Source organism: Trachinotus anak, unplaced genomic scaffold (assembly GCF_046630095.1).
Source record: "Trachinotus anak isolate AG129_WGS33_773 ecotype Australia unplaced genomic scaffold, CSIRO_AGI_Tana_v1 ptg000033l, whole genome shotgun sequence".
In the NCBI taxonomy this organism is placed as follows: domain Eukaryota; kingdom Metazoa; phylum Chordata; class Actinopteri; order Carangiformes; family Carangidae; genus Trachinotus; species Trachinotus anak.
Genome location: NW_027273884.1, coordinates 2,954,390 through 2,966,675, shown reverse-complemented (window position 1 = coordinate 2,966,675; position 12,286 = coordinate 2,954,390). Strand labels below are relative to the sequence as shown.

Sequence of the window (12,286 nt, the reverse complement as noted above, 5' to 3'; positions counted from 1 at the left end):
AGCCAGCTTTTTGCCCGGAAGACTTAATTCTAGGTGAGAATTTTAGGGGACAGGATCAAGGTACCAGCAAGCTTGTGATCTCAGTCCTGAGTAAGTGGTGAGGCTGGAGGCTTTATGGATTGCTACAAAACACCCAGATTGAATGTGCTTACACATCTACGGTAGGAATGGATAGCAATGGGGAGTGATGGAGAGGAACTGGATTTATGCATCCTTCTCCCTCTGTATAGACATTTGTGGTACAAATGAAAGAGTGACTTCTGCTGGTTGTTCCACATTTTCTGTGCCAGTGAGTGGTCTAAAGATGCTGTGCTTACTGTGCTTGTTTCTTTAGTGTGATAGCAAACAGGATTTCACTGCTGCTCATGGAGAAAAGACAGCAGTCTCTTCAATAAATGCATTATATTCCTTTTTAGCCAACGGCGAATTCCCACCAGTGGTCACCAGCACAACCAGGCTGCCATTTCGACCGACCATCAAGACTACGGCAACATCCTTCGGAAGCCCTTTGATGAACTTCCCTACCACAGACTACTGTAAGTGTGAGCGTGGTTGCCACAGTTAAACTGAAGTGTGAGTGAAGCTCAGATGTGAATGTCCTCCACCCTGAAGAAGAATACTCTCCACATTGACATTTTCTCTCTGTATGCCTGGCTCTCTTTGTCTTTCCTGCTCTCTCTTCTGCTCACACATTAAACTCATAGACACGTACGCTTGCATGCATTAATGATTCACAATTACTGTACACGTGCAGAGCATGGCACAGTGCATGGGCTGCAACAAAGTAAGTGTGCCCCCTACTGGTCTGCACCACATCACATCTGTGTGAGTGCTGCTGAGATCTCCTTTGGCATTAAATGGAGCAGGACAGGCAGTTTTGAAGTGTAAAATCCTCCAATTTGTCTCCTGAGAATGTCAGTGGAGCCAGTTACACAGACTTGACATTTTCCACCTCATACTCACTCTCTTCCCTGCTTCAAAAGGGTAAAGACAAGCACAGGTTCAATTTCTATATTTAAAGTCATAAGTTAAAGTTACTTTCATATCAAACTAGCACTAAAACACATTTCCTCAGCGAGTAGCTTTGAAGTGCTTGAGGTACACTGGACTTGTTGAATCTTCTCTGCTGTATGATATCAGGTGGTGCCATTTCAGGGTAACACTGTAAAAAATAATCCTTTTTCTCAGACATAATTTTCCAAGCATGTAGACACCACACCTCTTATACAAATGCAAATGTGAATTTTATCTCAGTTACTATGATTTGAAGGACGTTTTCCCAGTACAGAGAGATGACTGGTCTGAACTCTAGGATTGTAATTGCATTCATCTATATCTTGTTTTCTGTCCCACGTAGCACAGACGACTTTCACATGAACAAAAAATAAATAGTTAGTACATTATATTTCCATATCCTAAGGACTTAGTGCTAAAACACACATAACAAACTAGCTGACCATTTTTATGCCAGTCTGATAGGCAGTCTGAAAATACGTCTGATTGAAAGTATACAACAGAAAAATGTGAAGTTTTAATTTCTCTTGCACTGGTGAGGACTGACTAGAACAGCAAGTGGTAATAATAAAGAGAATTGACATTAAATGGGAAAAATCACTGATTTAAGCCTGAAGTTCTCTCACTGTCTTTGTGCACTGCAGATTTAAAACTCAACAGCTGCTGATAAGTACCAGCTAGAGTAAGCTGTGCCTGACATACATGACAAATAGTAGGGTGATGGTCAGACACAACAACAACAATGCTCAACAGCAGCCCACAGTGAAATTTGTGGCTCTCTTTGTGCAGCAACTTGTCTGATTGAATAGTCTGTGATGTGGGTCACTCTTCAGTCCTGAACACACAGCGGTCTGTTTGTCTCTACAGGGGGAACCGGGGATAGTCAAAGATCAGACTAATGTTTGGTTGGCTAATATGATTTGATAACCTTACAGGATTATGCATTGAACTGGAGCCACAGGCATGGGTCAGTCAGCAAACAAAGGTTAATCTGGACATCAAGCAAATCTTTAATACTGAGCAGGGAACATTGCACTTCAGGAAACATTTAAAATACAATATTATATAAAGATTATTTCAGGAGAGGATAGGAGAGTTTGGTGCAGCAAGAGCAAAAGCAAGAGCAGCGACAGAAAGGATATTTCAAAGGTACTGTATGTAAGAATGTGAAACAATTTTCATGTATTAATCACTTTTTTATTCTCCAAGTCTGTACCTTTAAATATGAGACTTCCCCCACTTTCTTGATGGCCTGTAGACTGATTCAGTGTTCAGTGTCTTTCCTCTGCTCCCTTAGTGCCAACAGTCTGCAACACTAGGTAATGTTTGCTTAGAAATGGAGTCCGCTGTCATCATCAGCTCCCAGCACACATGTCACTGATGTCAAGGGGGAAAACTATGGTCAACATCAGCTGGTAACGATATTATCCTTTAGAAATCCTGTTTAAAAAAACAAAATGCTAGTCAAACTGTAGTCTTGCATGTAGCCAAATCTTCACGCTCCACACAAGAGTCTAAAGTTCAAATGTAGTTTATAGTCAAAATGTAATAACAGTGTAACTTTAGTTACCTCATTCATCAACATAATGCTGCTCAATCATGTTCAGGCTATTGGGACTTCTAGGACAAATCCCAGTGGACCAGTCGACCATCAAAAAAAAGTTTTTACAGTCTCTGTCAGTCTCTTTGCCAGTCCTCTCCGTGTGCCTGTTTTCTGGCCTGCGCATAAGAGCGTGCCACCTGTGTGTTCCAGCAGATAAGTCTGGGGCGTCACGCCACCGGTACTAGACGTTCCTTCCATGCACTCAATGTTTCGTCACTGCCGGTCTCTCATCTGCACTCCCAATTAATCCCAATCAAAACTCCACATGGTCTGGCAGAGACATAAGAGTAAACTGCTCCTTCTTCTCCTCCTGGTAATCCTTAAATTGGTTCTGTCCGAGTGCCATACAGGACTGAAATTATTTCCCAGTCCAACCATCATGTCACTGTTTTGGCCAATACCTAAGATGCTTGCTCGAGTCCACATACATAATGTGAGCAGACAGATGCCAGCTGCAGTTCACTTAATGCCCACTGTAAAGTGAACTGTAAGGGTTTTCTGATTGTGAAATATAGAACCTGTAATGTGATTTTGCAGGTAATAATCAGTATGGTTACAATAAAACCAGCAGACTTGAATCTCCTCAGAGAAACATGGGACTTTGAGATCACACTGCTCTCACCCTTCTAATTATCATAGATATTAACTTGGGGGAAAGAAGTTGAACTTGCAGTGATGTGTTGGTCATTTCAAAGACAGCCTTGAGTGGTTAACATTCTCCGGGCATCTCCCTTCTCCCCATCTCCCCTTCTGCAGCTGATGCTTTGACGTCTGCAGGGCAGGACGGCAACCCTGATGAGAGTTTTAGCTCAGCAGACCTGTCACTCCAACAAGCCTGCCTTCTTCCCCCGACACGCTCAATGATTAACCCCACCAAACGTCAGCGTCTCTTGTCTCCTCTTCATCTTTCTATTCTCTCTGCCACCATATCTGGGCCTAGGACATTTAGTTCCTTTTTGTCTCTCCATTTGTTACCCACCTTCATCATTTAAAAGGTGTTATTGACTGTATGTTACTTCCCATTATGACCCTTTATCTGTCAGCATTCGCCTAGATCTCAGTCTGTTGTCCCACTTCTTGTTCCTGCTCTTTTTTTTCTTCACCCTAACTTCACCTTAATTATTTTCTTTCTTCTTGTCCTTTCCCCTCACCTCCATTGATTCCCCACTATTCTGGAAGCAGACACTTTCATTTCTCACCACTGCCCTTCTGTGTGGCACCCACCCCTCTCTGCTGACTCATCAGCTGCTTTGGGGGGAAGAGAAAAAGTCCACCTAGATGAGCTTGCTTCCCTTTCTTTCTGTGATTACCTCTCCCGATGGGAAAGGAATACATCACTAACCTCAAAATCAGCTCCAGGCTTATGTTTCTCTGGCCATTCACTGTATGACTCTGTGTATGTGTGTGGGTATGTGAGATTAATGTTTTCAGGTTCTTTTAAGATGATAAAACAACTTTACACAATGTACTGTCACGATGCAAAAAATGTCATTATACTTACTGCTTTTCTGCATAAATGTAGCAGGATGTACAAGCATTAGCTTTTTTGAACAGACAGCACATTTTCATATCAAGGTGTTCTGCTTCCGCTCATATAACAACAATAATAACACTAGTGTTGTGGAGTAAACTGGCATCAAATCAAAGATAGAAAGCTTATTTTCTTTTCTCATTCTCTCTTGCTTTTTTTATCATTCTTTCGCAACAGTGAAACAACGTGGTTGGTCTCTTCTTTTTATTTTTCTTCTTGTTGATCTATATAATTCCTTCACTGGGAGTAACCATGATAATGTCATGCTATCAAACAACAATGGTAGTGTGTGTGTGTGTGTGTGTGTGTGTGTGTGTGTGTCTAGACATACTGGTGATAAACTGAAGGAAAAAAACAACAGAGAGTGTCTTACTAAGTGTTGGGCCACCACGTGCCGCCAGAGCAGCTTCAGTGCTCCTTGGCATTGATTCTACAAGTCTCTGAACTCTACTGGGGGATGAAACCATTCTTTCAAAACATATTCCCTCATGTGGTGTATTGACAGTGGTGGAGAGCCCTGTCTGACACATCTACCATAAGTGAGTTGAGATCTGGTGACTGTGAAGGCCACAGCATATGATTCATACTCATCAAACCATTCAGTGACTCCTCGCGCCCTGTGGATGGAGGCACTGTCATCCTGTTTCTCCATACATCGTCTTAATACTATAATGATACCGTTATTCGCTCCTCCTCCCCACCCCCTCACGTACAGTCCTTACTCTACACATGAACCTGTACAGGATCAGCAAACACGGATACGTACCACTTCCATACTCCTCATACGAACATCCAGCATGTTACCTACACATTCCCCTCCCTGATCTAATCTAATTTCCATCTGTATCTCCCATTACGTAAAGCATTGTAACTGATTATAACTGCTTTGTGTTAATTGTCTGATCAGTGTGTCTATTTTATTGATCTTCAATGTCATCATTTGTCTTCTGTGTCATGTTTTTTGTGTTTTTGTGTTTTCCTATCATCATTATTATTATCATTATTTATAATTTCCTGTCACACAAAAAATAAAAATAAAAAAAAGACAGAAGGCACAGTGACTGAAGAAATCTAATTGGCTCTTGAAAGTGAATGACAGCAGATGTCAGTCCCTGAATGCTGCATACAGAAAATAAGTTTTGGCCATTACAAGCTCCCTAATTAGTCTGTGCTTCATTGTTTACTTGTTCATAAACACTGGCCTGTGGCAATCAGTTAGCTAGTTGTTGTTACTTTGGGTTTTGGAGGGAGAACATTAGTCACTAAGACAGATATGAGACTGATAACGAGCAGTGCCACACAAAAAGGCTTTTGTAATTAATTGGACTCGGGTGCTCCATAAGCTTTGTATTAAGCATTCAAGTCCATTGATGGTGTACCAGGCTTTATCCATCTTTCTAATGGCCAGCCCAAGGAGGACAACTGTCACTGGATAAGGTGGATACATGCTAAGACAGAAAAGCTGTGTTGAGTGAGGAATCTATGAATTGTGTCATCGTTCTTTTAACTACACAATGTTTGGGGTGCCTGTAGTTGTCTTATAAAGCTAAAGTTAAATTTTGTAGAGGTCTAATAAGATCCAGAAGACATATACTAACATGGAAAAACAAGTTATCAAATGCATTTATTGTGCTTTTATTACACTCATTTACATTTGAGTGAAGCAGTGGTGCAGATAACACTAGAAGCACAAGATGTTGAGCCACAGTATTTGTCCGTTTTTTTGTCTGTTACCACTGTGAATAGTTGTTAACTGAGGCTCAATCATAGTCTTTAAATTAAAGATAACAAAGGTGATGTGTGAAACATGAGCGGTTCTGAGACGTAGGAGTCGTGTTGTTTTCTGGCATATGTAAATGAAGTCCTTTTTTGTAGCAGCCATTGTTTTGCTGAAGCCATATTCCCTCACCCCCCCCCCCAGGAAAAACGGATGTGGAAACTGATCATGGCTAACGTCTATAAACATTAGAATTTGAGAATTTAAGCCTCACACAGCAGTTTGGCTGAGCAAGCCTTCTTGCACTGAGTGATGAAGGTGCTGTCAAAATGTCCATTTGACGGTCCATCTGTCTCTGGGCTTGGACATTGTTTATCATTTTCTGAAAGAATCTCATTGGTTCATTCTGGCAATTTAAAATGACTCGTACTGTAGGCATAATTCGGTGCTTGTTTACTCGTTACAGATTGGCCTAAGCACTGCCTTTGCCATTCATAGAGAATGACATGTTTACTGTTGTCTTGTTTAATAATGTTCAGAGGAGATAAAGACTGCTGGAACATTACTGTCAGTATTGCAATCATATCAGAGACATTTTTCACCCTCTCCCTTTGCCTCTGTGTGTCTGTCTCCCTCTTATTCGACTCATCTGTTTTAATTCCTCACTGATGACATTGTACAGCACTGGCTCTTTCTTTAATAGAGGACAGTGTGGTGGCTTATCACCTCTGGCAAAAGTTCACAGAAAAGGAGTCTCCCCAGGTGTGTTTGTGTGTGTATGTGCATATCAGTATGTGTATATGAGTGTGTGTGTATGTGTGTTACAGGTCAGAAGAGCTGACAAGTGTGCACACCACTTATTAGAGAAGACTATCAACTGCAAGATCACATCCTGTTTTTCTTTTTTCTGCCAAGTGCCTATCACTTAGTGCTCATTATGCCATTTGGGTGGGGTGTGGTTTTGTGTGTGTGTGTGTAAGGACTTATATTGATGGCCCAGCAAGATCAATCAGCTGGGTTGAAGTGTGAAACCAACCGCACCCTACGGAGACAGGAGGGAGAAATCGAACATAAGTCTTTGCTATTTTCAACACCAGCTACGCTAATGTCAAAAAGTCAAGCTCACTCTACATAACAAAGATCTCATTCATATCAAATAACCAAGAGTTCACTTTTCCAAATAAGAAAAACTAAATTGAAATACACATTCAGACTCTATATCTTACCTTCACATATTCCTCTTTAGCATGCGCAACCTTAACTGATTGCATCTTAGAGTAACCCATTAAATATGGTAAGATTTGCATTTAAAGCACTATTTGGCTTTGGAGGCTTTTCTCCTCCAGCGATGGATTTATTCCCAGCTGTCTGAACTCTTTTTACCTAGCTGGGTGTTGAAAATACTGACTCGGGGGATCAATTTACTGCTGCTGGATGGCAGCCAGACTGAGCTCCAGTCACCCCACAATTGTTTTTTACAGTAGGAGTGCATTTGCTAAGACCAGGCTAAACTGCAAATCGTTCTCTATAGAGGTATTTCAGAGTGTTTTTCAAAGTATCAGCCTGCTTGAAATTGTCTCTGCTGGCAACACTTTACCAAACTTAGAAGAAATGCTTGTGGGGAGACAGAGTGGAGCTCAGTGTGAAATGCTGATGGTGGATCACTTACGGGGTGCCCTTGGACCAAAGCAATCACAAGGATCAGACTGACAAATACGATGCTCGACATGTAGTCCATCCAGATTTCAGCAGCAATACTAGTCATCATTGAAACTGGCAGTGACAGAAAAACGCACTCAGGATGAACATTTCTTGTGGCTCTAAAACATCCCAGAAACATTTTACCCTTTCCTGTGAGAGCACAATCGCTCGCCATAATTCCACTGGAGCTAATTAGTAAGAAAATTGTGCATATTCTTCTTTTGTTGTTTCTAGGTAAACACACAGATACACATATGCTAAAAATACCAGCATCCTGCCGTTGTTTTCCCTAGTCAGAGAGTAGATTTTGGCGAGAGATCCTGGTAAATACTGGGATCTCTACTCATAGGCTTCAGCTCTAATAGGCACTACACAGCAGGCAACTTCAAAGGTGTTGTGGTGAGAGCAACATTAGCTTAGGTTGCATTCCTGTGACTTCTCCCAAGCTATCTCCTGTCTTAAGAGCGAAAAGTAAGAAAAAAAACAATGCCTCTGCCTATCTAATCACAGCCAGTATTACAGTCGCAATGAAGTCACAAAAATCACCATGTGAGTTGCTCTGTTGCAGGAACGCCTTGACCTAAGCTGGTGTCAGATTTGCAAAAATCAGCCCTGCTCTGAAATGAATGATAAGTAGTCTTAGAGAGTTCACATGCAGGCTGAGGGGAAAAAGAAGTTAAAGGGAAAGAGGTGCTTTACTCCCTGGTGTCGTCCTCGCTGTTCTGTCTCCACAAGCTTTAAATCAGGATTTAGTACTGTGGTGTTAAGTCCTTCCACATCCATCTGACAGGACTAATCTCGTGCTAACTACAGTGAAAAGAACTCCAATTAGCGCCTACACATGGGATTACACAGAAAATGAGGAGAAATGTTTGTCACCTGTGATCCTGTCACTACCCTGCTGCAGTTGTGAATGTGATGATAGTAGCATCTCATATGAGTAGCTTGCAGTTTGAAGCTTTCTCTTCGAATATGTAATAATTTGCTTCATAGCTCTATATTTGGGTTTTATTGACGGAAAGTGGAGCAGTGGGGAATGTGAAGTGGAATGAATGTGAGACAAATAGAACTGTAATGACTCTGTGGTGCGCACTGAATTTCAGCCTCTCTGTCATCTTTAAGTTTGCTTCAAATGCATGTGTGTCTGCATGCAGAGTGTGTTCCTCTGCAGCTGTGTGTGCTCTATGAAGTGCTAAATGTTATTTTTTCTTTTTTTCTTCATGTGCAGCCAAAAAATGGATTTTTCATACCTGTGGGGCTGTGGGCCCTGAAGGTCCGACTCCCACTCAGTGTCTCAACTCCTACAGGAACAGCAATGTCAACGTGACAGTTGGCACCCAAAGGCCCTTCAAAGGCATTCAACTGTGGCGGGTCCCGGAAACTGGCACCTACAGGTAGGACTGACGCCAGAGTGGAGCCCCTGAGCACACAAACATCAGACCTAACCATTATTTGTGCAGCAAATCTTTACTTAACACCCACTCTGTAACAATTTTATCTCTTTATGAAGGAGATCATTGTGTTGCCAGGCCTATAACTGGTTACATATACTTGGGCTCATGAGCACTCAACACATACAGTGTTCAGTACACATCTCTCATTTTTAGGCATCAGCGCTCTGTGCAGCTGACATTTTTTGCAGCAACACAGACTCTTCCTCACACCCACCTCCACTCCTCTGTGCATCAGCAGCGCATCATCTTCCACAAGCAAACAGAGAAATATTACTATCATATTCTTGCAGAAGGTTGCAGAGGCTGGAGTAATGGCAGCTAAATATCATATGATTCACTCAACACCTGACTCCCAAATCCAAAAACTACCCACCTCCGTATCCAAGTTGGTGGCCTGTAAGGCGTCAAAATACCTTAATAATCAGCCACAGCACCTTGACCTCAAACTGTGTACTGCTTCAGGATTAATCCTGTAATATCCACTACCCCGTGCAGGATCAATATTCCTCCTGTGGGCATTCATGACAACATGAGGCGTTTAACTTGGATTTGACTTGGACCCTTCAAACAGAGATGCCCCTGAAAGCTGCTAGCCTCCCACATCAACACAGAAACAAACAGGCACGCAGTCATACACACTAACACACACACACACACACAACTGAACTCAGCCAAAAGCCTCAAGTCTTAAAATACCTAGTGAACAACAATGTGAACCTCAGTGTCATAACACATGTCCCAGAGTTTTAGAAAAACACCTTCTGTCTCCACACAAACTCCACAAATGTGGTCTTGATTCAGCCTGGTTTAGCTGGCAGAGCCTGTAAATGAAGCTGACAGACGGCCACAGAGATGCATATGCGCTCTGCATCTCCCAAAATTCATTAGGCAAACAGCTGAGGTAGCTACTGAGCACCGGGCAATGTTCTCTCTCTCTCCCCACCAAGCTCAACCACAAGGGAAGAGAAATATAGAAGGGCTCCCAAAAACCAATCAAGCTGTTGTTTTTTTCTTGGCAAGAAAACTGGAGCATTTGAAATTAGTGTCTTCGGCTACAAAGGTGTGTATTTGTAGGTGTGTTTGTGTGCCCATGCGTTGTAGTCTATGCAGTCTGGTTTTGTTTACGTATGTTTTTATAGTGTGACATGATAGATCAAATATTTTGATTAAAAAAAAAAGCATGGTTGAAGTGTGTTTCAGTGTTTCCAAATTAGGTTTGGCAGTTATTTAATGCTGCACATTCATGAAATCACAGGGGGAATACATGACTGTTATTTCCCCACAAACACATATAGTGCAACTAAGAATATACAGTAAATGCAACATCATTATTGGATGAAAGAGTTTAGACCCATTAAATCCTTTTAAAACCAATTGGAATCAACCAGACTTAATTTCCTGTATCATTACAATAATTATCTCAGTAATGAGTTTTTTTTAATTTGTGAGTTGTTTGTTTTCATGTGTTAAAACCAGGATCACGGCTTACGGTGCAGCTGGCGGTCGTAGTGTATTGGCCATGAGCGGGTCACATGGTGTCTACATCACTGGGGACTTCCTGCTGAGGAGGGGCGAGCTGCTCTACATCCTGGTGGGACAACAAGGAGAAGACGCATGCCCCCATGTGAGTGTTTTTTAATTCATCATGATGCGGTGACTCAGCTGTCATGCAGTAAATAGATGCTCAGTAGCATAAAGAACCTTGCATAAAGCAAGATACAACAAACTTTTAAAAAATAATAATTATAACACATTTAATTTGTGGGTCTACTGTAAAATAGCTGCAAATGCAGCAATGGGTCACATTTCTGAAAGTCATATGCATAGAAATAGTCCAATCATTGGACTCGCAAAAGGGTATAACTTCATTATCCCCCATGTGTTTGTTTTTTCAAACAAAACCTGTGTAGGAAAATTAGAGTAAATTCAAGTGAATTATGTCCTTGTCCACATTGTATATCTAGAAAGTAGTAGAAGAGAAATTTACAGTGAAAATCAACAGTCTTTAACATTCTACAAACAAGATAAATTTCAGGGACCCTGGCAGTCTTCCTCATGGACCCTGAGGGGTCCCTGGACCTCACACACTACCCATGCTTTAAGTGGTAACATTTTATGGCCAACAATGGCTGTTTAAATCTGCGATCAGTGCTTGCAGTGATCTCCCCGTTGTCTCTCTTAAGCTTACTTATGTTCTTTTGCCAGGGGTGGCTGTCATCCATTATGCTCTGGAGTTTCTTCACTGGCAGCAGCGCAGCATGCTTCCTCTCACAGTTCACAACACTGAGACTAAAACCCTCACAATCCCTCTAGTTGCCAGTGAAACCATTCATCATCCACTATTTCGACATTCAAAAATTTAGGCTTGTCCCTCCACTGAAACTGGGGGAAATGTAGTAGCTGAAGTTTGGCCTTTATCAAACAACAATCACTGAGGAAATTACCAACAGAATCAGAAATGTTTGATAAAACATGTACAGGAAAATACATAACTTTCTGTAGAGTTGACACATGGTTCATTTGTAGGTTGTTTAGGCATCATCAGAGGAATCCATCTCTGTTTCTATAGTTACATTCATGTTTAAAGTAACACAACGTTTCCATGCTCGACCTCTTGCCTTAAGGGATGGAGGCCATGTTTTAAGCAAAGACAGCTACAGTGTGTCAACACAAAACTCTTCTTCCACATTCTAATCTTGTCGGTACAGAGAGCAAGAGTTTGCACTAGCACAACCCCTAACACTGTGTCAGCCACTGCCAGTTACAAGCTAACAAATAATATAACCAAATAAAAGATGCTAACTGTGCTAACCATTCTGATACTTCAGCTAGTCGCCAATTTTGGTCACAACAGACTTCTCACCTGCGACTGAGGCTCAAACATGTGGCTCAGTGTCACTCAGGCACAAATGAGACTCTGTGTTTACACTGCTGAACTTCTTATAATTTACTGTTTATTGGAGTCTGTGTTTGGGAAGTAGCAGCGACATGTAGAATTTTTGTTTGAATGGATTAAAAATGTCAGACTATTGTGGAAATACCTGTTGCCATTTCAATTTCACCAAAAAATGACTTTTACTTTAAATAATGTTTGTTTGTTTATTTTAAACCTGTAATATGTTACCATATTATCACATGTAATATCCTACAGAGAAATAATGGTAATGTGTGATTGGGGCGGGTCTCTAAAAGATGTAAAATAATCAGTTTGGGTGGGTGCCAGATGAATTATTTGTGTATACATACAGATTCATATTACATCAGAG

General features: G+C 41.4%; 1 protein-coding gene across 6 annotated transcripts in view; it reads left to right on the top strand.

The window, feature by feature from the left end:
• Positions 1 to 12,286, top strand: part of alk (ALK receptor tyrosine kinase) — a 204,927-nt gene that overhangs the window by 162,601 nt on the left and 30,040 nt on the right. For all 6 annotated transcript variants that reach the window (XM_071471040.1, XM_071471038.1, XM_071471041.1 and 3 more), the window contains 3 exons: positions 417 to 536; positions 8,795 to 8,960; positions 10,497 to 10,644. In XM_071471040.1, the coding sequence (XP_071327141.1) occupies positions 417 to 536; positions 8,795 to 8,960; positions 10,497 to 10,644 (434 nt within the window). The remainder of the gene's footprint in view (positions 1 to 416; positions 537 to 8,794; positions 8,961 to 10,496; positions 10,645 to 12,286) is intronic.